The 26227-nt window shown below is 36.4% G+C and overlaps 2 protein-coding genes across 7 annotated transcripts; one reads left to right on the plus strand and one right to left on the minus strand.

The window, feature by feature from the left end:
* The first annotated feature begins 642 nt into the window (after window positions 1–642).
* On the plus strand, window positions 643–7983 carry LOC134528439 (ribulose-phosphate 3-epimerase). The gene is made up of 4 exons (XM_063362051.1): window positions 643–1101; window positions 4439–4546; window positions 6465–6686; window positions 7494–7983. Exons 1-4 carry the CDS (start codon window positions 862–864, stop codon window positions 7614–7616), a joined length of 693 nt encoding a protein of 230 aa, XP_063218121.1. The 5' UTR covers window positions 643–861; the 3' UTR covers window positions 7617–7983.
* A 2742-nt stretch (window positions 7984–10725) lies between these two features.
* LOC134528436 (putative methyltransferase C9orf114 homolog) lies at window positions 10726–24793 on the minus strand. Of its 6 annotated transcripts, none has more exons than XM_063362044.1 (4): window positions 21333–24793; window positions 18052–18352; window positions 15880–16143; window positions 10726–11580 (listed from the first exon to the last, which is right to left on the minus strand). In XM_063362044.1, the coding sequence occupies exons 2-4, from the start codon at window positions 18334–18336 to the stop codon at window positions 10936–10938; spliced, it is 1194 nt and encodes a 397-aa protein (XP_063218114.1). In that variant the 5' UTR covers window positions 18337–18352; window positions 21333–24793; the 3' UTR covers window positions 10726–10935. The 6 variants fall into 6 exon arrangements, with proteins under 6 accessions (XP_063218114.1, XP_063218117.1, XP_063218119.1 ...); XM_063362047.1 differs by having other exon boundaries at window positions 10818–11580; window positions 15880–16127; XM_063362049.1 differs by having other exon boundaries at window positions 10822–11580; window positions 15880–16127; window positions 18052–18337.
* Window positions 24794–26227: the final 1434 nt, after the last annotated feature.

The following is a 26227-nucleotide window of genomic DNA, read 5'->3' on the forward strand; positions in this document are numbered from 1 at the left end:
TTAGTGAAGCTTGCAGCGGCCTGCGAACTGTCAGTGGTGGGTATTCCCTTTATTAAAAATAATGTTAAATAGTAATTTCATATAAAAGTTGGTATATTAAAAAAAATTCGCATTAAATGTCGGGTAGAGTTTAGGGTTTTTAAATTCATTTTGAAGCTTTGTAGTTTTTGAATATATAGCAACAACTCGCAACTTTGCCGCAATTGTCAGTTAATGTTTTAATTTAACAAATATACTATTTAAGCGATATTATTTCTCCAATTGTTATGTTAGCGGGGTGGTGTAGTGGTATAATGTATGGGCTGATTATCTGTGATCTCAGGTTTGATTCTCCACTAGGTTTTTTACTGTTACATTTTAATATTCCTCGCAAAAATTAACTATTAATTACAGAAATTAAATATGCGTAAACGGTTAAATTACATAATCAGATGAGATTCTGAATGAAATAAACATTTACGATAATTCTATCAAGTAATTATCACCTTTGCTTTTTATTTATTATCAGATGGTACATTACATTTTTTCATTTTCCAATAAAATAACACGTTTTTAACTGTTTGATTATTTTTAACAGAATTTAAAAAAAATGAAACTGCAATTTAATATAGTGTTAACCTACTACTAGCGCTGTTAGTTCGCATGCCACCGCGAGCTTTATTAAGCTGACGGAGAATGAAGTTGCCAGACCTAATAATATGACCGTGATCTAGGCGGCATGATGTTTATTTTTTGACGCAGAGCCTTCAATTGTTTAATCCTAGTCCCAAATACACTAGTCAAGTAATCACTAATACTTGGTGTATTTGGTGTAGTAAAATTTGGTACAGTGCACCACAAAACAGTCGTGAGTCGTTTTAAATGGCGAAGCACGAGTTGTTATGTAAAATTGGACCTTCTGTCCTGAATTCAGATCTATCCAAACTTTACTCAGAGTCTGAAAGGTTATTAAAATGTGGTGCTGATTATCTTCATCTAGATGTAATGGATGGGCATTTTGTTCCGAACATAACATTTGGTCATCCAGTGGTAAAATGTTTGCGGCCCAAACTTCCGGGTATATTTTTAGAAACGCACATGATGGTCTCGAACCCAGAGCAAGTAAGTATTTAATAGAATCGCTTTGACATACGGGGTCATGCTCATTTCACGATACCGTACTTCATACTGATTGGAAAGGTGAAATAGAATTTGGCCAGTGATAACAAACTTGACTGGAGGAGCATAGGCAAATATAGTATGTAATCATGTAGTTTTGGTAACAGCAAAAGACAAATTAGCGCCCTGAGTTTCGGAGCGCTAGTAGCGGCGGAAGTAATTTTCTTACATCGTGGCTTTTCTGTAAATAAAATCAAATTCCAAAAAAAAAATTTTTTTGATGCAAATGATGTTTCCCTATTTACCCTGGAAACAACATTCGGTAAATATGTATTGTACGGATTAGCGCCAAAAAAAATCGTACAAATATGAAATAACTTTCATTATATGCTCTTTTACGTCCTCTTTTCAAAACCGCCTGCGGAGATTAAAAATTCCAATTACTTTTGGAGATATCGCCGTTCTTATTTTGCAATACAAGCCCTATGTAATCATTCAACAGACGCCATTTTATATTTTGCCGTGTGTGCGTGAATGCCTAAATAACAGAAATTTTCCATTAGGTAAGGTTAGTTACATGATAAACACTCCAAAATAAACGGAAATTAAAAATAATAATTAATTTTACTTGTATAGTTTTAAGTATTTATAATGTAACTGACCTGACCTAACAAAACGGGACAAAGGTAGATTAGGTCAGGTCAGCTACAGTATAAATACTTTGAAACTGAACGGACATTAAAAATAATAAAAATTAATTTTAATGGTTGTTTAGTTTTAAAGTATTTATAATGTAGCTGACCTGACCTAACAAACCGGGAAAAAGGATGAACAGTAGGAACTCACGTAATTTTCTAATTACGTGATGTAGTCGTTCAACTACGTCGCGAAAAAAAAAAAAATCATACTTGTAAACAAGAAACAATGGTCAACGCGGGAAACCTACGATTCACTCATCTTTATGGACATACCCGAATACTCACGTTGGCAAGCCTTCTTTCAACAAACGAGAGGCAAACGCCCGATCGTGCATCTTCTGTTTTTTAATTTTTATTTTTTTTATTGTAAATAAATATGCAACTCATGAAAACTAATGGTCAATTAGGTTATGTTAGCTATATTATAAATACTTCAAAACATTGTGGATGGTTGATTTGGTTAGGATAGCTACATTAAAAATACTGTGAAATCATGTAAACGGTTTCCTAGCGCTGGATAGCTACATATTAAAAAGTTATTTGCTAAGCAACCATAAAATGATTTTAGTTTTTTTAATGTAGCTATACTTACCTAATATAACCAACCATCCACAGTGTTTTAAAGTATTTTTAATTACTTCTTGCTAATTTTAAGAAAAGAAGGCTTGCCAACGTGAGTATTCGGTTATGTCCAGAAGGATGTGTGAATCGTAGGCTTCCCGCTAAACGCCGCATCAGTGCACAACATGAAAATTAAAAAATTCCATATCTCCTAAAGTATTTGGAATTTCTGATCTCCGCCGGATTTAATGAAAAGAGGAAGTTAAAGAGCACAGAATAAAGGTATTTTCGGATTTTTAAAATTTTTTTTAAAAAAAATCGCCAAAAAATGAATATTAAAAAATTCGATATCTCCAAAAGTAATTGGAATTTTTTATCTCCGCAGGCGGTTCTGAAAAGAGGACGTAAGATAGCATATAATGAAAGTTATTTCATATTTGTACGATTTTTTTTGGTGCTAATCCGTACAATACATATTTACCCAACATTCTTAAATTCCTGCTGGTTTACCATTTATCGTTTACAATACAAAGCATGTGCATTGACGCGGCTGCTGCAATTACGCGCTTTAATTGCGTTTTCGATCCTTTGGTTTCCCATATATGAGGTGTACATCTTGTATGTATTTAGATTTTGTGATGCATATGAAGGTGAAATAAAAAATAAAGCGAGTCCCTACTGTGCATCCAAACACAAGTATCAACCCTTGACTGATATTTTTAGCAGTATGGAGGTGCTGAGTGCTGTCTTGTTACGTGTGATAGCACATAACGTGATGTAAAAAAAGAATTATTACATTTGATACGTGTAATGAAAATTCCTTTTTTATGTCAGGTTACGTGCGATATTGTTTTTGGTTTTTAAAGGTTAGTTATTATGTATTTGTCTACTTGATTCATTGTGGAAGGTTGTAGTATCAGTGCCTGCCTTTTTCACTACTCCTAAGATGGTTTTCTTTTTCACTGTTTGAGAGGATTAACTTACTGTTTGAATGGTACCTCCAAGTTTTTAGTGGGCTAATCACTTTGGTACAAATTTGAAGCTTATAAAATAATTAATGCAGGGTTGGTTTGATAGTATGCTCGCTGCCTATTCAATTTGATGATTAGGAATAGCAAATGGTTTACTCCTTGCAATCAATGTGTCTATGACCCTGGAAGCAGAGCAGTATAAATTTGTAATTTACGATTAAAGTTTAACTACATTAGATCTGAGAAGAAAAAATAAATTATTATATTATACTGGTTAAAATAGTTTATTATTCTGGACAAAAACAAATTTGTTCAACACCCTCTTGAATATTTGCCTTTGAGAAACTATTATGATTTGGATGAATGCCTCTAATCAGCTACTTAAGACTTCTTGAATGCACTGAAATCAATTTTTGTGCATTTTTTGAAGTGCAACTTCTTTGCTGAGGGGGCTACAATTTTTAAGCATTCTGAAAATTCCGATTGCATGAGGGGAAATAGTTAGGTACGTGGTGGGGGAACCGGTAGAGTAAGACACAGCAGGAGAGAGGTATAAATGAAGCAGCATACTTGTATGATTGCACACTAATACCAATGTATACTTACACACACACTTATAAACTCACATACTTGCATACTTACACACTCGCATAATTGCATCGTTGCACACTTGCATACTTGCGCAATAGCATAATTTACCGCCCACATACTTGCATGTATTTTTTTTTTTTTTGATTACGACCTTAGCCAAAGTGAATTTTGTTTCCTATACCTAATAACATAATCAAGAAGTTTCACTTCACAATTTTTTTTTTTTTTACTTTGTAGACCTAGAACATAGCTTTCTTGAACAGCTACTCCACCCTTCTTTTTTCTCAGCAACATATAGCTGACAGGTCTAGAACTGCTCTCCACACCTGGCGACTCTTCAAATAAGCGTAGCATTTGAGTCCTATGATGTTTGAAACTTTCAGCGACATTCAAGTGTTCGCAGGGTAACATGACAAGGTTGGTCTGTGAGTGTTTGTCTCTGTGCCCAGTGCTTGTGCGTAGAACGCTCGACAAAAGCTGCCGGTGTGAAGGCCGTGAACTGTACCTCTCCTCCCGTAGTGGATCGAGCCATCGGCAGATGCGGGCGTGGACCAGTACACGTTCCACGTGGAGGCTACGAGCGACGTGGCGAGAGTGTGCAGGAAAGTTAGGGAAAGCGGCATGAAGGTGAGTTGACTTGAGATTGGTCAGTTTCTATACCTTCCTACAGAGCGATAGGTGAAAGTTTTAAATCCACAGTTAAAAGAATCCTTGTAAAACCTGCAATATGCACAATTCACATTTAGAGTTATGGCTACATTAATATTTACAATCTTTTTTTTTTTGAAGTTATGCTTCTTTAGGCACGTTTGAAAAAAAATGATGAAAGTGTATTTGTGCAGTGTGCACACTATGCAACAAAATTTTCACAGGATGAAAAAAAAAGAAGCTATATACAATAAAAATTATTTATGTGCTTTTAAATCTTATACTTCATTGATTGATTTTGCATATCGTGTCACCTTCCTTATCCTTTTTTTATATTACTACCTTTGTAAGTGACTATGATTATCTTAAGCTTAGGTATGTAAATACATCCAAAGATATTACACAACTATTAGTTTAACTAAAGTATATTTTACCAACACAAAACACATACTTACAAATGTACTGATACAATGTATTTTCGTACAATTTTTTAACATTAATTTGTGTTTGTGTGTGCACGTTTGTGTGCTTTTAAATCATGTACTTTAGTAATTGGTATTGAATTCTGGTCCAAATCATTAAAAACATTTATTCATTGTGAATTTTAGTGATAACAAAGTTGATGACCAATATTTCTGAGTGTATGTGTATAATTGTGGTTATGTTCCCGTATGTATAATTGATTTGTATTATAAATTATTACATTATTATTTAATAAATAATTAAAATTTATCTAAATTATTTTACTAAATTAAATAATTAATTTCAATACATGTAAACAAAAAACTTGCTAGTTGTTGTTATGCTGTGTATTAGCTTTCTCTTCGGTGTTATTTCAGTTTTTTTTAATTCACCCTATAATATTGCTTTGTCAATTAAATATAAAGAGAAAATTTTGTCAGTATTTTTATCCTAACAGTGGAACTCTGTCATTAAATTAATGAGGAAGCTTAAAAGTGGTTCTTTCCTCTTCTGTCACTATGGCTGCTAACAAGTCGTGCTGTGGGAGGGTTATGGGTTCGAATGGACACCCCAACATAATGCACATCCACCTCAAGCCTCTGTTAAACAGTGTGATTCCTTATGAGGGCAGGCCATTGGGAGAAACAAAGGGCCAAGGGGCAAGTAGTTCTGTCTGGCCGCTTCCTGTAGTCAATTCTATAACTTTCCACACCCCATATACAGTATATATATGTATAATATTTGTATACTTAAGTACGCACGTTATAAGTAAGTTATACCTACCTGACGTAATAGAAAACTAACTTTTAAAGAAATGAAATAATAAAAGGACTGGAGTTATATATTATTAATACGGCTGGTAAAGTATAAATTCAATAAAATTAAATTTTTTTAATAAATATTCAGTATTAATTATTACCATAAAGTTTATTCACACAATAGCACAAAAATGCAAGTAATATCATGGAATTAAGCAGCATTTTACCAAAACTTAACTCAAATCACAAAAAAAAAAATCTTTTAATGTTAGAAATTTAAGGAATGTTGTTATTTCCTGTCTAAAATTGTACCAAAGTGCATCGATCAGAAAAATTGATTTGATTTGTTTTATTTTGCAATTCTTATTGAATCACTTTGAAACCACAAACGCTCGCCAATTTTTTTTTTTTTCCGTTGTCCTGAATGTATTTGTTTTAGACCAATTTATTACAAATTATTTTATAATAAAAATGCAGCAAATACACTATTTTAGTGAAGTATTATAAAACTGCATTTATATGAATAAAAACAATAACACAGAAATCTTCTGTTTTATAAATCAAACTGGACTAAAAATAAAACCATAACAACTTGTCATCAAGGCGATGTTAATGTATGTAATCAACATCAAGCACAGTTCATGCGCAAGTGTACAAGTGTGCAGTTACTGTTGTAGGTGGGCATTGCTTTGAAACCAGGGACGGACGTAACCGCGGTGTCGGGTTACGTGGACCTGGCGGACATGGTGCTGGTGATGACGGTGGAGCCGGGGTTCGGAGGCCAGAAGTTCATGGCCGACATGATGGGGAAGGTGCGGTGGCTGCGTCGCCACCACCCGGGGCTGGACATCGAGGTGGACGGGGGCGTGGGGCTCGCCACCATCGACGCGTGCGCCGAGGTGGGTGTCGCGCCTGCCGACGTGCGTGCCCTCGCCGTGTGACTAAGGCATAGTCGAGTAAACATTGAATTGAGCAATACTGAAGTCCATGCCAGATATTATTACATGTTGAATTAAAACACAATTTATTATTATTATTTTTTAGGGTAAAACTTTGTTAAATTATACGTAATTGTATTTAACAAGTTCTTGAAACTTTGGTGTCATTTGTCCTATTTGTCTCAGAGATAAAAAATGGCAGTTTGCTACATACATAAAAAACCAAGCTTTCAAGGGCTGTCAAAACAAAATGGCAGGACCTGTGTTAATGTCGAAGCTTTGAGCATAACCACCGTCCTTCCTCTTCCCCTCTGAGGAGATAGCTTAACCGAAGTGGTATGTTTTGATTTTTTTTTGAAGAGGACTTTGAATATTTTTTTGACATATGTACCTTATTAAAGTTATCAATTATTTTGTCAACTTCCTCCTCTTTCCACCTTTGGGGTATGAATTGCATTACTAATAATTTTATATTATTTGTTACAGTTAAAAAAAGTCAAATATTTTTATACTGCCATTCTTTACTGCAGGGGATGGTAAAAAAACAGTGCTGATTGAGATTCTGCTTTGCCAAGTTGCACATGGTATAATATGTTATTGTGAGTAATGTAACATATAACAACTACCTGCTTCTTGTGGATACATTCTTTGAGTTGTCCTCTTTGGCATCCTTGCTCTTGCCATTCTCCGATTGTAACTTTCTCTGTTGCTTGATGCATTGAAGTTCTCTGCTCCAGACTCTAGGAAAGTGTGTGTGTGTTCTCGCAGGCTGGGGCCAACATGATAGTGTCGGGGACGGCGGTGATCGGGGCAGAGGACCCCAGCAAGGTCATAGCGACCATGAGAAGAGTTGTCGAGGGCCACATCACCCGAGGTGACGGGGACAGGTAGCAGAGCATCTGCGTGTGCAGAACCGTTTTGCCACGATAACAAGACATTGCATTTTGGTGCATTTATGGGTTATTTTAACATTTCATACTTATTTTTTTTTATTAAAGTGTTATTGGTGTAATGAATTTCGAGAGGTGTAGTGCATTTATTCAACTTTGTTTTATCTTAGTATGAATCTAGTGACTAATGCAGAACTTCCTTCAACATACTGACGTAAATTTGCAGGAAGTTTTTGTACTTGTTATTAGTGCAAATGTAGTTAAATATCAGTGGTCAAAATGTTATGTGGCTCTGGAAGTAAATGATAATCATGGTTATATCTGTTATATCTGGTATTATCCAATGAAGTAAAGCATTGTTACAGTTAGCAGAGTACTGGTGGTTGCTCGTGTAAAGCCCTTTAGTTTCCTAACACCAACTGCTCCGCAGACCCCGTGCTGAGGTGCGCCGGACTTGACTATGTGCTCTCTCCTTGCTTTGCCCGAACACACGCCACAGAGTGCCTTGATCCGAGCGTGCAGTTGGAGAAGAGCCTGCGCCCCGGACAAGGCACCATTGCCAGCACCGTGCTGGGGGCAGGTGCACTCTCGACACACTTTGCCCTAACACCGTTGCCACCTGCAGCAGTGCGACCATGTTGCCTCACAGACAGAACCTATAGACAATAACCACTCCGTGTACAGTCTCTGTAATACAGAACACAAATTTTTTTCGACAAGTGATGGACCTTCCCAAAAATTAAAAGGAGTTGTACCGAGTTTCTGTCCGAAAATTAATTACTAGGCCAGTGTGGTTCCCCGGTACTTTGGTTCCGGTTTTTTTTTTTTTGTATATTTCTGTTATCCCGCCTAACATTTGACATGCAATTAAGGTAAACATTTTTACAATGTGACCAACGTTTCAAAATTAAATAACACACAAAAATTGTATGTCATAGAGTACAGTCTATAATAAATTTTTGGTGCGATAGGAACCTAAAGACACCATCTTAGTTCCAAGAAATATTAGGCCATACATGATGTCTTCAGTAAAGCTTAGTACAGTAAACTCTCGATTATCCGTGTTAATTGGGACCTTCCGATGCCCGGATAATTGAATGCCCATAAAAAAACCCGGATAATCCGTTTCACCACTTAAAAATTGTGTATTTACTGGCAAAAGAGGGTCTCTTCAGTAGAATTATGAGTACAAGCAAAGGCTTTGTATACCGCGTCCCAGCTTATTGGACCGTAAACAATACTGGCACTGTGTTGCCGCCACCCTTCTCCTGTCCCCTTTATTGCTTCGGGAGGGAGAGCGGCGGCAGTCCCAACTCAGCATCTCCCTCCACCCTTGACCTAAACCAAACATACAAAGCATTGTCAACATCTGCGTGGGTAGATGTTTTCATGCTTTTATGTTTAGAAGGCCCTGCCACACTGTCTGATCTACTAGCAAACTGCAAAAGTTTTTCTTCACTTTTATTAATGTCTCGCACGGTTTGGATTCCAATTTCATATTCCTGTGCTAATTTTGCGGCAGTTTCTCCTTTTTTTTAACCTGTCCACAACTTTTAACTTCTCTGCTATTGTCAGCACTTTACGTTTCCTTTTACCAGACATCATTACAAAAACAAATGTTCCTGGGAGAACTGATGTTAATAACTGCGTGAAAAATGCCTCTTCCAGCCGTAAGGAGTGTGGAAAAGTAAAAGAGGTAGAGGGACCTTTTTTTTTTTTAGCGTGACGGGGCGCTGTGAAAATAAAATTTAAAAGGGTGGGTGGGGGAGGGAGTTGAGCCGGAAGCAGCAGTCACGGCATTCCTTTTTGGTTTAAAGTGTGACAAATTGACGAGTGAAGGTGGCGGGGGAACGAGGGTCTGAAGGGTCAGGTAAAAGGCTTTCTGACACAGCAGTAAAAAAAAAAAAAAAAAAAAAAAAAAAGCGCGGCGTAGCCACACCCGGTCTTTTTTTTTTTACAACTTCATAAAAAAATCAAGCACGGATAACCCGAAAACCGGATAATCCAGGCCCGGATAATCGAGAGTTTACTGTATATTTAAATGGAATTCCTAAAGGTCATAGTGACCGGCTGCTTCAAAAGTTTTCACATGTGATCTCTGCTTAAAGCAAAGATGAAATTTCAAATAACAGCAAAATAAACTGTTACTGCACAAACAGCATTGAAACGATATGGCATCTTTCATGTATTAGCTGGTTGGTACATTAGGTTTGATGGTGTTCGACACAGTGTGGTTGTGCACAAAGGCTGTCTCCAAGATTATACTTAGTGGTATTTGGACCACTCGGGTACCGACTTAGTTCTCCCAGGACAAAGATACCGTATTTACTCGCAGAAAGGATGCACCAATAATTTTGGGCATAAAAGTCTAACATTTTCCATAAAGATTGCCCTTGAACAAGGGTAGCACCTGGACATAAGTGAAGTGTTTGTGTTCCGCATCTCAACTTATTGGGCGTAAGAAATACAGCACTAGTGTGACCCTCTGTCCTTTGTCCTGCACCCACATCCCCCTTCCCCTCACATAAACGACCCCTTCGATTCCCTACCGCACTTAACAAAAATAAAGGAAAAGACTGCAATTTTTATAACCCATGTTTCTTTTCCATCTATTGTATTTTATTTTTTACCCATCGCTTTGCCACGGGGAGAGAAGAGGTAGCAGGCTACTCTTCTGTCAGTTTCTTCTATGAAAATCAGCACGTACCAGCTAACTTGTGCGGGGCAGGAGGAATATAAAAGCCGCACTTCAAAACACAAACAATGTCTGCACTTATATCACAGAATGTTCAGTTGAAAGCGTGAGAAATCTCACACCAAAATACCAAAATAATGTTTGGGCAAAGTTACGTCATAAACATGTTAATTGTGTAAGTGCCAGTTCACAGGACATTACGATGATGAGAGGGAGGGAGAACGATCAACACTGCCACACGTGCTCTCTCTCTGGTTGATTTTTTTTATTTTTCCTTCCTTGCCACGCCTGCGCAAGGCAGCCGTCACGTCACTTGCTGTCACCAACCCAGCGAACGACAGATGCTATAATAACTGCTGCTCACTTAGCTTCGCACCTCTACCAAAATATTTTAGCTGAACAAATTATACTTACTTGTGGAGTTATATTTATTAAAAACCAACATAGGCTATTTATTTACTGACTTATTCAACCACACATTCAAGGTTAATAATAAAAAAAAATATATATATTTTTTTTTTTAACCAAAAATGAATAAACTTTAATTTGGATCACACTACATTTTTTAAAAATAAAAATTTTAAATTTGTGATTCTTACAACAATTAAATCGTTTTGTATTTTGTTTAATACCAGCCTGATGATGATGCACCAGATGCAATAAAAATGCACAAGTAAGTCTTAATGCTCAGTTTTTTGCAGTATGTTTGAAGTTGTCCCTCTGCTCGCAGAGAGAGAACTTGGGTCTGAGGACGGCGAGGCTTACGAGGACAGCCTCCTCGGTGCGTATGGTCCGGGAGCCCTGGCCGGGACACGTGTTGAGGTAGTGGTCGAACAGCAGCGCCGGGTCGTCCACGGTCAGCTTGTCGTCGCTCTCCAAGGCCGCCTCCAGCCCCTGCAGGCCCCCGAACACGACCAGGGCGTGCCGGTGCTGCGACAAGCTCCCCTCGGCCAGTCCGTGCACGCTCACGCCCCGGTCCGAGGTGCCCAACGTCACGTCGTAGCCCCCGGGGTAGGGCGCCCGGCAGAACACGTCGCTCAGCGCCTGCGCGATGCGCACCGTGTAGCCCCAGTACACGCCCGTGGCCGCGCGCGGCTCCGAGGGTGCCACCACCTCCCCACGCAGCTTCTTGGAGCTCTTGTCGGGCAGGAGCTTCACCGTCACTCGCAGACCGGGGGCGAGTTCCTTCTTGACCGACACTTCTTTGAGCAGCCCCACGTTCACGTAGCTGTGGCCGGCTTTGCCTGCGTGGTTGGTGACTATGCCCTCCCTGGAACAGCACAGCTCATTTTACATTCAACTATGTTCTTACTTACTTTGTAACATATCACATTTAAGAATACAATTTTCTTTAGAACACACAGCATACATAGGCATATACACTTGAAAGCTTTACGGACAAATATTAGAGATGGAAGAGTTTGCTAGCAAGTCTAGCTGAGTTCAGTAATAATACCATTGAGTCAACACTTCACAATTTTTTAGGTGAGTTCTTGAAAACTGAGCCAAGCTCTAATAATTACAGAAATTTTAGAGATTAATTTTATGTTCAATAAGTGAATCATTAGTTTCAAGTCTATAAAAACCAGCACACATATTAATGCAAGGCTGGAGGAATATAAAAGGTGCACTTAATAAACACCAGCGATGGCGGCAGTTTTGTCACCGTTATGTTCAGTTGAAAGTGTGGGAAATCTCATTTAAAAGCATTATGATCGGGCAAAGAATCGTTAACAGGACCACTGGAAGAAACTAAAGTTAGTGCAAAACAAAAAAAAAAAAAAAACTAAGTAAAGCAAAACATTTTCATGTAAGGAGAGTAAATCAAACATTAGATAATGGGCAGGTCCACTCTTTAGGCACATGTATCATTTTTGGATACTAAGAATAAAATAACATTGAGCACTCTTACATCTAAAATACACATTACACACCCTGGAAGACACTTTTTACAATACCCGAGAGTATTCTTTAACTTTGAATTAAACCTTTGACAACATGGATCGCGCGTATGGTCTTGAAGAATTTCTTGAGTCATTTTTGAACTGCTAAAGGTGAATCCTTCAAACAGGGTCAGCTGGTGCCGTAGTTTTCTGGGAGCTTGCGGGGGAAAAAAACGCAGTTTTCTTACAATGAAAAGATGGTTTCTAGTCTTGAGAAATCACCATAGCATCTCTTGAACAGCTTAGCGCTATCCAAATAACCATAGTCCAGGTTTAGTTGACTACATTTCTTGTTATTACGACACAGTCTGGGTAAATCATACATAGGTTTTTATTATTATTATTTTAATTTCTTGTGATAATATCACTGAATGTCTCGTACTATGCACTCGAAAACCAAATTCTTCTTTACTTCTGATTGCTGCTCGGTTGTGTAAGTATACAGACTTAACAGTCTGTTCTAACAGTAAAGATCCAGACGATAATTGGAAACAAAAAATACTTTACTTGGCAGTACAATATAAAGAATATTATCAGTTTAATTTTCACTTTCCTAGGAATACTGTCAGTCCAAGTCTTTCTGAACTGATACGACGAATCAATCACTTACACAGAACGACAATCACATATTCACGACCAGCTAGTTCTGTTCATCAAAACTTCTAAACAAAAAAAGTTTGTAAGCAAAAACTTTTCTAGTGTTCTTACAGCAATTGTTTTACAAAAAGTTTTAAAATAATAATAATTCTAAAACTGTTTAACTAAGATTAACAACAGTTTGAGATTAATAATAAACATTTATAAGTCCATAGAATAAGTTGACTCACTCTTTGCTCATTGTGTATTGGATACAAAGAAAAACATAAATTAATTTGTAATGATTTATATATGTATCCAAGGTACTAATGAATATCACAATAGAAACCAGTTCAAGTCCGTTGGTCAATTGAAAATCATTTCATATTTAGGATCCCACTGCGCATCACTTTGATAAGAATCTTTCACTTCACGACATCCAGCTGCACAATAATTGTATAAAATCAATATTCAAGCCAATTGTATAAATAATAATTCTTTGTTTAATTAGTACTATCAACAATATTTCTGCTTTCAATTATTGAAGACGCGCTTATCACACCTGATTTAAGATGATAGTCGAAAGCACACTCAAAATATTCTAAAATGGAACAAACTAAAAGTTTATTCTACAAATGTTTGAATGGTTAGCTATATTAAAATCACATAAAATGGTAACAGGTGAGGTTAAAATAGCTACCTTATAAATTCATTTGTCACAATATTCTTAATGGAGGCATCTCATACCTAACCTGTGTTCCCACAATTTTACACTATGTATTTTTTATGTACCTTACAAAACCACTCACTGAAATGGTAAACTACTGATAAACTAATTAATATATCAAAACATCCTCTTAGAGGACTTGAAAACATGTCACGAAATTAAAAAAAAAATATATTTTTGATTTTATAATTGCTTTTCTTCAGATATTTTTTTCCTTTTTATGGAACTTCAAGTTTTTGTTGGGTGCAGGATATTGTTATGTACTAAATGAAAACATCAAGCATCATATACAACAGGATCAAAATGTACAGGCTCATGCCATCAGGATCATGGGATAAACTTGGATACGTGATACGGAACTCTTACCTAAGATAACGTGGGTGTTTGCAAAAAAATGGTAATTGATTTTATGCTCATTGCACATGTCAAATATATGAGTTATAAAAAAAGATCAAATCTCGTCCTGTTGAGCATGGAAAAAAAACTCAACTTTCGAGTTGAGTCTACTCTAGTCTTAGTTACTCACTCGACTTGGCTCAAGGTTTTTATTCTCGGCCCATCCCTAACAAGCATATACATGTGTGAGAGCATTGGTCATATACTGGTCAAGCTACACCCTTGTGTTCATACTTTTGAGGGATAGGCTTGAATAACTATATAATTAATATGTACTAGTGATGGGATTTTCGATACCTCGATACCTTCGATACTTGACGGTATTGCAAAGTATCGAGTATCGAAACTGTAAGTTCGATACCGGAATGCTAGTTCATTTGTATTGAATTAAGTTTTAAGTCACCATTGTACAAAATACAACTACAGTAGGACCTCGATGATACGTTCCCGTTTCATACATTTTCCGTGTCATACGCCGATTAATTTTGGTCCCGCAGAAAGTACTATATTTACAATGGTTTACTTTCCCGGTACATACACATAAAATCATTAATTTCCCTTTTCACACGTTTTTACGAAGCGGAAAAGTCCTAAAATTCACAAAAATTTTTTTGTTATATTCCTCCTGATAAACTACGTTTTAATTCTTACGATAGGATTGTTTTGTATTTTACGTTTCTCAAGTTAAGATTTTATTGAAAATTGTTCTGTTGCATAAAGTTGTTTGTAAAATGAAACAGGCAAAAATTTCTGATTTTCTTTTTATAATAGCCTAATTTTTTTATTTCTAATTTAGGCTTGGTGACTTTTCCCCCCTCCAAGAAAGGACTTCATAACATTTTGTAAGGCCACTGTTTCTAACGTCAGCTTTTCTTGATTATGGACTGATTTTACATTTCTGGTGGTTTTATTATATGTATATATAATGATGAATTCATATCTCTCATTAATATAATGCAATTATTTACACATATATTTAAGTTTAATCTGACATAGTGCTGGTATGCTAGATTGAATTTATATAGTTTAAAACTAATTTATGTTATTTGTAATAATTGTTACTTAATGGGAAAATATTTTTCCCTGGAGTATCGAAAGTATCGAACTGAAAAAAACAATACAGAATCGAGTATCGAAAGTGTGGTATCGTCCCACCTCTAATATGTACACATTTGATATGGTATCTCAAATGTTAAATTAAAAGTATTAAAATTTATGGATGACTCTAATTGGTTTTGTTTACCATAAAAGTTGGGGGGGGGGGGGGGGGGGAAGTGAGGAGAGAGAGAGATTAAATCATGATTACATTCAGTTAAAATTTACAAATAAATTTTTGTTGTGGTAAGCCTGAGCTACCTCTTTGCAGTAAAGTTTCAAATGAGTCTGGCACTGAAGTGAATCACTCAACAGTATCTTCATCACAAAAATATAATATAATAGTTGCGAGAAATTTTAAAAGTTTTTTCTACGAGGCACTCGGACAAGACAGCCGATGTTGGAATTTTTTGTTAGAGGCCACGTCTTCTGCAACATTGAATCATATTCAGAATTTTTTTTATGATGTCGGAATGTAATACTGAAAAAAAAAAAAAAAAAATGTGAAGTCTGGAGTGCTTTCAACAACCGCAAGTGAAACTATAGAAGCTAACCACGTGAGATGTGCTCAATTGGTACCGTAAAACAGGGTGAATAGAGACGGTCCATTTAGAGATTCAGAAAAATCTAAATCTTCAATGAAAAATAATTCTTAACAATGTTGGCAAATTACTTTAAAAATATAAGAATTAAAAATTGATGTTTTTTTTTTTACAGAAATACCTTCTTAGCAGACTGTTTCTATTCACCCCGCTGTTTCTATCCACCCCGTTTTACGGTACCACGACACCGCCATGTGCCGAGGCGAGTACGCGGCGAGCACGCGGTGTACCTGTAGGCGAAGTCGTCGGCCTGTCGCAGGTGGTGGGGCGCGTCCAGAGGGTTGAGGAGCCCCGCGTACTCCAGGTCCTTGTGCACGGGGAAGAAGCTCCTCCTGAGGTACTGCGGGCACTCGAGGTACTGCAGCACCCGCGCCAGCTGCGCGCAGCACCGTCTCACGGTCCGCACGCCGTACACCTGCTCGTCCACCCCCACCCTCCGGCCGGCGTCCGTGTCGGGCAGGTCGTCGTACACGATCACCTGCACGCCGTTCCACCTTTCAATACACACACACCGTATAGGAGTCGCCAGCCCAGGTTAAAATTTATAACACAGTTTTGAGGTGGTTGGTTAGTTCACCGCCGCAATCGCCACCGTCTCTAGGGCATCGACTTGCAGTGGTCCCTGGCGGACGAGTGTCGAACTCTTCAAACACCCCTTCCCCCTCCCGTTGAACGACCTTAAACTGTAGCTTTGAATATATATACTGTATAGAAGTCGCCAGCCCAGGTTAAAATTTCTAACACGGTTTTGAGGTAGTTGGTTAATTCGCCGCCGCAATCGCCACCGTCTCTAGGGCATCGACTTGTGGTGGTCCCTAGCGGACAAGTGTCGAACTCTTCAAACACCCCTTCCCCCTCCCGTTGAACGACCTTAAACTGTAGCTTTGAATATATATACTGTATAGAAGTCGCCAGCCCAGGTTAAAATTTCTAACACGGTTTTGAGGTAGTTGGTTAATTCGCCGCCGCAATCGCCACCATCTCTAGGGCATCGACTTGTGGTGGTCCCTAGCGGACAAGTGTCGAACTCTTCAAACACCCCTTCCCCCTCCCGTTGAACGACCTTAAACTGTAGCTTTGAATATATATACTGTATAGAAGTCGCCAGCCCAGGTTAAAATTTCTAACACGGTTTTGAGGTAGTTGGTTAATTCGCCTCCGCAATCGCCACCGTCTCTAGGGCATCGACTTGTGGCGGTCCCTGGCGGACAAGTGTCGGAATGTCGGAACTCTTCAAACACCCCTTCCCCCTCGTGTTGAACGACCTTGTGCTGCAGTGAATGATGGGTGGGGGGTATGCGAGGGAATGACAGCGGGCGACAGTGCTATGCTCTTAACGTGTAAATAACAACCTAAGAAGATACAGGGCGTTACAGCAGCGCCCTGCAGCGGTGAAGTTCCCAAGCTGCTGCTCATACGCTCCTGAAAAACGTAGAGTAAATCCTATCCACTCGTGACTTCTATACAGTATATATATATATTCAAAGGTTTCACTTTCAGGACAATTACATATTTAGTTGTCCCCTTTTATTTATTTATTTTATGAATTCTGTTTTCTAAAAAGACAATAAGTATGACAGTCAAAGGTTTTATGATACTTATTTAGCAAAATTTCATTTTGTCTTGTAAATGCTGCCATTTTACAATAAAATGATTTTTAATAAGCTACTTGGAACAATATAAATAAGTAAATCTGCAAACATCTTTTTGTTTCAAAAAAAAGTACAAATGTAATAATGTAAAAATTATTTATATTTCTCCTCATATATATATAACATATAAATTTAGTACTAAACTTCACAATAATAACATTAATTCCCTGAAATTAATATATTAAAAAAATATATATTTTTTTATTTGGGTTAAGTTTTGATTAAAAATGTTGGTTTTGGTGCTGTGGAGTATCAACTCTCATTTTGTTGTATGTTACACTGACATGCTCATGCTTATGGCAATAAACCGTATAATCCTGTTCGTAGTCATAAGAAACCCAATCACTGTTCAGGAACCAACAATCTGCAATGAATGAGGGCACATTTATGACACTAATGTTATCAACTTTTTAGCTACGTAGCTGAATATTCTTCCATTGTTCATGATAAAAAGGTACTGGAAAATGTTTGTGTAGCCTAGTTCTTTTTAAATAAAATAAAATAAAAAAAAACCAAGTAGGCACTTTATTTTAAGCTATTAATGATATAATTTGTATGAAATGACAAGATTAATTCCTAACATGAATTAGAAAGAAAAATAATCACTTTCTAATTGGTAAAAAATACCAGGTGAAACTCAAAATTGTTTGTTCCGTAATTTACAAAGTACTACTGAGTGTGGTATGTACTATAAGTAGTAATGCTGCACTATAAGAGCGTAAAAGAAAGCGGTGGACACTGGCGAGTTACCTCGTCCACTTCGAAGATGCACGCGGCCCTAGCGATCTGCCCGGCGAGGTACGTGCGCAGTTCGGCGGACTGGGCGTTCTCCAGGATCGATCCCGGCACTGCGATGCTGAGGGTGCGTGTCTCCGAGGTCGTCGCAGAGCTGCCCCCGTCCTCCTCTGCTTCTCTCTCCCCCTCCGCCTTCGCCCTCTTGGCGAGCCTCTCTTGCTTCAGTCTCTTCTTCTCTTCCTTCCGCTTCTTCAGCTTCACGTACTCGTCTCTCGTCATCCGACCAACGCCCGGCTTCATGCTGGTTGTTAACACACTAAATACAGTAACCCTATATTATAAACCTTCGTTTGAACATTTTTCAAGTGAAAACTTCTTTAGCCGCATTGAGCAATTTTTGGTAGGGGCAAAACTTATGGTTTCGCGTCACCCACACTAATGACGTGTTGTGGCCTGTGTACATGTATACGCATATATACACTAATACATTGTATATACTCGACTGTATCATGTGCGTGTTGGACTCTTTTTTTGGATGGGTAAAAGTGAGTTTGCATCACCGACATGCTGTAGTAGCAGTAAGTGAAGTTAATTTGACCACGTGAATACATGACCTAGGTCGGACATCACTGGCAAGTCATAGCTAAGTAATGAATTTTTACGTAATTTTTACATACCACTGACATCTGTTGTGACTAAAAAATGATGTAAGGATAAATGATATCATGCTGACATTGTACTAATACCAAAATCATTTCTTACGTACATTTGATGTATAAATGATGTCATATTACACATTTAAAAACAAAGTTTTAAGTTTTCACTTCTGTTGAAAGTCCCCATGACTGGCTAGTTTTTTTTTTTGTTTTATATTTTATACAGGAATTGAAAGGAACCATAAAACAGGGTTAAAGGATGCACCGGAGTGAATAGAAACAGTCTACTCAAAATATCTTTATGAATAAAATAATTAATTTAAAATTTTTATATTTAGCAAGTTATTTCCCAACATTATTAATTGTGAATTTTATTGAAGAATTGGGTTTTTATAATTCTCTGAACATACAGTTTCTTTTCGCCCCTTTTACGGTAAAATAAATCCTGAAATTTGTAGTCAATTTGATGCCATGTTGGACACATATTTAGAAGTAGGAAAATGATGAGTGAAAATAAAGAAGGAATACACGTGCCTAGCAAGAACAGTGGCGTGGAATAACTAACGAGGTGAGAGTGTTTGTAAAGAATGAAGGGCATTTCAGCAGCTGAAAGGATTTCTTGCTACCAAACACAAGCTCAACTGCTGGTGTCAATTAGTCACTTTATTATAAAACACTGGTTAAATTAGTATTTTTGACAAAGAATTATGTATTCAGATATGTCACCTAACATTAACAAACGAGGATTACTAAACAAGAATCCTGTATTTAATTTTCCAAAAAAAGTAGCTAAATGTTTACAAAGTTATTAATGTGTTTTCTAATCATTTTTTAAAAGAGCATTTCATCAACTGGTGGTTTCCCATCGCAAAATTTTGATACTGAGAAAAAATGTGAAAATGGTATTTTAGAGTTAACATTTAGTGTAAAATTACTGTAAATTCAATTGACTATTATGCTTGCAATTGGATTTTTACCTGGTGGCAAGGAGTCCTCCCTTTTCACTCACTCTCCCCCCCCCCCCCCTTAGCATTTTAATCAGATCCTCTGCAATTTTCACCCCCAACCATCTCTTCATCCAACCCATTCCATTCCCTTCCTGTCCTGCCAAGAAAAGCGTTCCTACCCCTTTCCGTTCGCCTCCAGTCCCTCTGGAGCTTCCATCCCTGATCTCTCTGCCCTTTGTACCCACCTCTGTGTATCATAGTCCCCAGCTGCTCTCAGCCCCCCTCTCCATTTATCGACACAGTCTGACTAACCTTTCCACCCTTCTCCTCCCTTGTAATGCTTCCTACCATAACGCCTTAATCATTTGTCGGACTATGCATTTCCCCCTCTTTCCCTTCCCTTTTCCACCACATACCCTTCACCCACCTCGCTGCTCTACGCTGCACCTTCTCCAGCTATAGGTAAGGGTCCCAAATCACAGCTCCATACTCCAACACTGGCCTGACCAACGTGGAGTATGCCTTCTCCCTAACCCTCCTGCCTGCCCCCTGCAGGGTCCTGCCAAGCAGCCCCAGCACCTTCCTACCCTTACCACCCGTTGAACCTGTTTTGTCCTTCCCATGTTGTACTTATACTCTTCGGCCTCCTTTATCTCCTACCCCTTCGACATATACACTTTCGTAGTTATCTTCCTCATCCTCGTGAACCTAACCACCTTCGTCTTTTCAACATGACTTAAGTTTGTGTTGTGTGTTAATACATTACCCTCATTGTATTGTCGCCGCCCTACTGTTTCCTTGATTCTAAATTTATTTATTTATTTATTTATTTATTTCAAAATTCGTTCAACAGATTCTTAAAAGAATATAGAACATGTCAATAAAGTCAACAAAAATGAACAATACAAACAATCAAATTAATTAAATCATAATATCACATCAAATTAGTACTAATTAAAACAAAAATATAAATACATCAATATGCAAACAAATCATCATAAGTTATTCTAAACATTATTATAATATTCATTTAATGTATAAAATGAATTTTCTAATAAATAGTTTTTGAGTAGAACTTTAAATAGTCTTGGGTTGCAATGGGAGATTGCTTTTAATTTATGAGGGAGTGCATTGAAAAGTTTTATGCCAGAGTACAGTGCACCTTTTTGATACCTTGATGTATTATTACTTGGCACATGCAAGTCGGATTTATTTCTGGTGTCATAAGTGTGTATTGCACTGTTATTATCAAAACTATCATTATTTTTAACTACAAAATTAATTAATGAGTATATATACTGACACATCATAGTAAGTATCCTTAGATTCTTAAACAATGGTCTACAAGAATCATAGTGATTAACATTAGACATTATTCTAATAATTTTTTTTTGTAGTAAAAAAAACATCATTAGCATAGGGTGATGATGCCCAAAAAATGATCCCATATGACATTACAGAATGAAAAAACGAAAAATATATTTGTTTTAAATAAAAAAACAGATACAGTTGCTGATAACGTTAATGTATCTGGAAATTGTGTTTCTTCTTGGAAATATACCAAATGATTTAAATACTTTAAGCGGTATAGTAATATAGAATTTAGCTCGCCTGTTTTCTTGGATGGAAAGGACGACTACTAATTAAATAAAAAACTAGTCACTATAATTCTCAAGTTCCATTCGTAACCCACCTTTTTACATTTACACAAAAATTACAGTTGCCAAACAAACCCACGTGCTGTTTTCTCTATGGTTTACAGATTGGTGGTGCTAAGGTTAATTCTACTACAGGTTAGGAAGAAAACGGGTTTTCTTATGGGCGAGTTTGGCACAGGGAAAAATTCTGCCGCTAGGTGCGCTGGCGTAGCGAAAGGGTAACATTTTACACACTGCCATGAGGGTGAACGTGAGAAAACCGCATTGAAGTCAAATAAAATAGTCTGTATGGTATTTAGTTATGTGCTTTTTGTTTGCAAGAATTATATTGAACAAGTCTTCCGTTAAGAACGTGTAAATTTCACAACTTTGTGCCTTTTGGGTACGTAAATAAAAGCTATACTGCGTTTATGTTTCGCCGCGAGCAATCTGCATATGAAGGTAAGCAAATATTTGAGGTAAGTTATGTCTGGATGAAAAAAGATGTGCTTGTTTGTGTTTTTATCGGTTTGATATCACAGTATCTATACTATTTAGTTTGTGAACGTTGTTGATTCTCGGATTAATGGAAATTAGGCGAATAATAACTAAAGTGAAGTTGAGGTCATGACCTCACTTTACCTTACTTCAGTTTACCTGCAGGTAAGCTTTGTACTTCAATTACAGATTTACTTGTTAATATAGCAAGCATAACATAAACAACCTTTCACTTAGTTATTATTCGACTGATTTCTCGGGATATGCGACAGTCTTTCCAAGCTTAACGTAATTTTGATTCATGCCACTAATACAATTTACATACCATATTCCATTATCAGTTACAGCAAGTCCGAATTTAAAATTTACGGACACAAAACGTTGGTGATTTACTATGATATTTAAGAGAAAAATAATTGTTTTTTCAACTTTTCATCGCTTCACTGTGAAATTTGGTTTTCAAAACTATGAGTGTAGTGAGCTTGTATGGTGCACCCATCTACTTGCAGCATTTGTGCTTGTTTAGAAATTTGAAATAGGGATAAAATGTGGTAGGTAAATGGTTGTTCCTTTTGTGCTTAATCTTCAAGCACTATGTGAAGCAGGATGGAAAATATATTCAATTAAAAAAATTAAATAATTAGATCAATGCCATTGGATGTGTAGTTTAAAGGGGCGGTTCTTAACTAAACGATTTTACTATATATTTTTTTTGGTAATGTAACCAACCTAACCAACTGTCCACACCCACTATTTAAGTATTTTAAACGCAGCTTACTAAATATAACCTAACCAACCATTTTCACAGTATCAAAATTCTTGACATATTTTTTAAAAATTATGTTATTGTAGTATACTGTTTTAACATGTAGAAACGTTAGGTTAGCTACATTAAAATTACTGTGAAATGGAGTGAATGATTGGTTAGGTTAGTTTTATGTGTATGTTGCAGAACTATTAGTTATTAAAATGGAAACGGGACAAACAAAATAATTCAAATTTTCAACCACATGGTTGCCTTCATAAGAGTGGAGAATACACCATGTAGATATGTGTAAAGGTTTTAAGTTGGATTTTTTATATTTAATTTACTTATTTATTATGCTGTAAGTGATGGCCTCAATTTAATTATTTGTTTATTAAATTGAAATCTCATTGCAAAGTACCACACTTAATTGAAACATATAATTCTATATCCATGTAATATGTTTTAAAATTGTGAACTTTTATAATGAAGTACCAAAGCTGTATTTTTTATGTTTCAATGGAATTTCACTGAAGTCAAAACACATGTTTTAGAGAAGTAATATAAGCAATTGTAACTATCACGTTTTAAAATTACTAGCTGATTGTTTTTAAATATATCAAATTGTGCTGGAAAAATCAGTGAAATAATATGTGTATTTGTATTACTAAGCCTGCACTAGAATTAATTTGTCCCTTGGCATGTAGTGTCTCTTGCTCCTGCCCTCTCTGTCGTCACCAGGTGCTCAGAGGCAGGGAATGCCACAATTGATATGTCCATAAATTTGTCCCTATTTTTCATTTTCAACACTGATTACTTTCCTGCATTTCATAACATTTTTTTCTGAGGTCTCAAAAATAGTTATTGAAAATTTTATAAGGCAAAAAAATTAAATTCCAATTGCAATATTGAACTTTTCCTATAGACATCACATAAGGATTAGTTAATTAGCTATTATTTGCTTTAAAAAATCAGCAATGAATGTTTTTTTTAAATAATACATACCTCCAATATGTTTTGGTTGACCTTTGATGTGAGAAGGTAACGAAAGCCAATAGAATTAAGTGTATGTGACAACTCAATGATTGATGTTATCATTACTCTTATTCCACAGGCTGTTGATGGTGAAAGAAACAATTCTGGCTGATATTTGGTGGATTATTCCCACGTGTCAATATACTCCAAGAAACCAAGAAGTGTCTACATAAGAAATAAAGAATCATTAAGTATTTTTAATGTTTCAATACAGGAAAATCTTTATTTTTGTTAAGTGCAGTTTATGAATAGAAGCTGTCTATAAAATTATTTTTGTGTACTTATTTAATAAAACAAGTATATATATTTAATTTACAAAATAATTTTTAATGTGTTGTGTGCACAGGATGTGAATAAATTGGCCGAGCCCATATTTCCCATTTCATTCCCAAAAATGCTCTTGGAAGCAAAAGAAAATTGTGTTCATAAATTCATTAGTGCCTCTGGTAGTTAGTCGGTAAAGAAAACAATGACAAGTACCATTATCGCTTAAATTTTGATGTGTGGAAATTTTATTATGAATAACTGCATTATGGAAATTACATAATTTGTACAGCAATTTTTAGTTACCTGCTTCATGAGAGTAACACTCATTTTCTGGAAATTTTTTGGCTGCACATGTTTATATGTTAAATTTGGGGCCATTCTTGGGCCTGCCGCTTTACTGTCATACTTCAATAGAAGTTCCAAGTGGTTCATGCATGCTGCTTCCATCCCGATCTTAAATGAAACAAATTCCGTAACAGATTTTAACAATCAAATAATCATATTGAAATGTCAGCAATTTTTTTTTTACATTTGAAAACTAACCTTAAATACACGTAATTTAAGCCATCTGTTTCTTATGCACTTAAACAAGTGTGGACCATCAGAAATGAAATATAACTTTCTGTCGCCTGTGTCACTACATGGGTGGGTAACTGAATTACAAACGTTCTTCTCATATTTTATGCCAATACCAAACTTTTTCCACATTGAACGGTTTGTTGTTGCTCCATCACACACTACGCAGTCTACAAACAGACCAGCTGCATCTAGTTTCGCAATAGCATCCAGAACCAAATTTGTAAGGACATTGCCAGGGGCTGCATTTTTGGTGAGATACAGACCAACAACCTGGCCCCAGTTACAAATAAATGGCCGAAAGAATAGGACCAAACCATGGTCAGCATTATGAGAGAACTGTGTGTCTGTTGTATTAGAACCTACATCCACTAACCCTGTGATTGTACCAGACACTGAATTTAAATCCAAATGTTGTGTTAAACTTATTTCGTCAAACGGCAGTACACCATGATGTTCAATAGTGTCTTTTCTTATAAGCAAGGATTACAGTTTACATTTAATGCACTGCAGAATATAATCTGAAATGCCACATTCTGCCTTTATACCTCGGATGTGTGTGTTGATAGTGCGTACTGTGGGAACAAAAAGAATTTTTTGTTCTTGAATATGCTTGTACAAAGAAGGGCTCTTACATCGCATAAGAATACATTCCAGTATCCATTTCTTACTAAAAGAATTTTTCTGCAACGTACAGGAATGAAAGCACTGTTTTACAGCTTCTTGCTGTTTTTCTGGCAAATTGTTTATGGCCTCTTGTAAAGCAGTAGTAGAAAGCTGTTTGTTTTTTCCTTGTAAGTGTTTTATCATTGTAATGGCAGATCTTTCTTTTAGTACCGAACGCTTCACATTTCTAGTTAGAAAGCATCTTCGTGGAACTTTAGATTTACTTATTAGTCGTGTTTTGAAGCATTTGCAGTGTAGGAAAACTTCATTTGAAACAAAGCAACATTTTGGACTAAACAAAATTCCATTGCATATTGTTGCATTACTTAATATTTTTAATGACACTTGAGGTGAGTTCATGCTGGTTATTTCTTTGATATGTACCCCTTTGCAAAACTCTATTATTTCCAACTTTCTGAGAAGTAACAAAATGCTGTCTGTAGTATGGACATAGTTAAAATTTAACCTCCTCATATTTATTTTACAATTGCAAATGTACAAACTTGGCTGAGCACTGTCACGTTCCCAAACAACTTTAATTAACAAATCTGCATTGTTCTGCTCAGATTTTCGGTAGTAGAAATATGTCAGTGAAGCATCGTTTTCTGTTTTTCTGCCCCAACCATTATCAAGAGACCTTGATATTAGCCACTGCCACACATTTTCGTTTTTTGTGGTGCTTGGGGAGCTGGCACTTTGTGGCTCTAAGCGAGCTATATTGACAGAATTTTTGTTATCAATGTTCTGTAAACAAGAATTTTCAAACATGATTATTATTTTGCTATATATTTCTAACAATAAATATTCTGAAAAATTTTTATAACTATTTGTTTTACTTCAAAGTTATATGTATGTAAAACTAAGTATGTATGTGTATTTAAAACTGTGTACATGTAAAACTGTATGTATATGTAAACTGTAAATATGTAAATATGTAAATGACATGCTCCATAGCCTTATGGTTTCTACCAAAAAGAAGGCTCAATGGAATACAAATAAATAAATAAATAAATAAAAAATAATATAATAGTACACTGTGTACCTAGTTTCATACATTGTTTTATGCTTCTGATATAACTTAAATTATTGCTAAAAACTAATGTATTCCAATTAGTAACAAATCAGAGGTGGTAATTGAGTACGTAGTTAATAAAAACACATGAT

The sequence above is a fragment of the Bacillus rossius genome, chromosome 1 (genome assembly GCF_032445375.1).
Source record: "Bacillus rossius redtenbacheri isolate Brsri chromosome 1, Brsri_v3, whole genome shotgun sequence".
NCBI lineage: Eukaryota > Metazoa > Arthropoda > Insecta > Phasmatodea > Bacillidae > Bacillus > Bacillus rossius.

Excerpts from the sequence above, each read along its gene's own strand:
- LOC134528439 (XM_063362051.1), top strand. The coding sequence starts at position 862 with ATGGCGAAGCACGAGTTGTTATGTAAAATTGGACCTTCTGTCCTGAAT. Across the intron at positions 1,102-4,438 it reads TGGTCTCGAACCCAGAGCAA|TGGATCGAGCCATCGGCAGA; the intron begins GTAAGTATTTAA and ends CTCCTCCCGTAG. Across the intron at positions 6,687-7,493 it reads CCATCGACGCGTGCGCCGAG|GCTGGGGCCAACATGATAGT; the intron begins GTGGGTGTCGCG and ends GTGTTCTCGCAG.
- LOC134528436 (XM_063362044.1), bottom strand. The coding sequence starts at position 18,336 with ATGAAGCCGGGCGTTGGTCGGATGACGAGAGACGAGTACGTGAAGCTG. Across the intron at positions 16,144-18,051 it reads GCATCTTCGAAGTGGACGAG|GTGGAACGGCGTGCAGGTGA; the intron begins GTAACTCGCCAG and ends GTGTATTGAAAG. Across the intron at positions 11,581-15,879 it reads GCCGACGACTTCGCCTACAG|GGAGGGCATAGTCACCAACC; the intron begins GTACACCGCGTG and ends GTGCTGTTCCAG.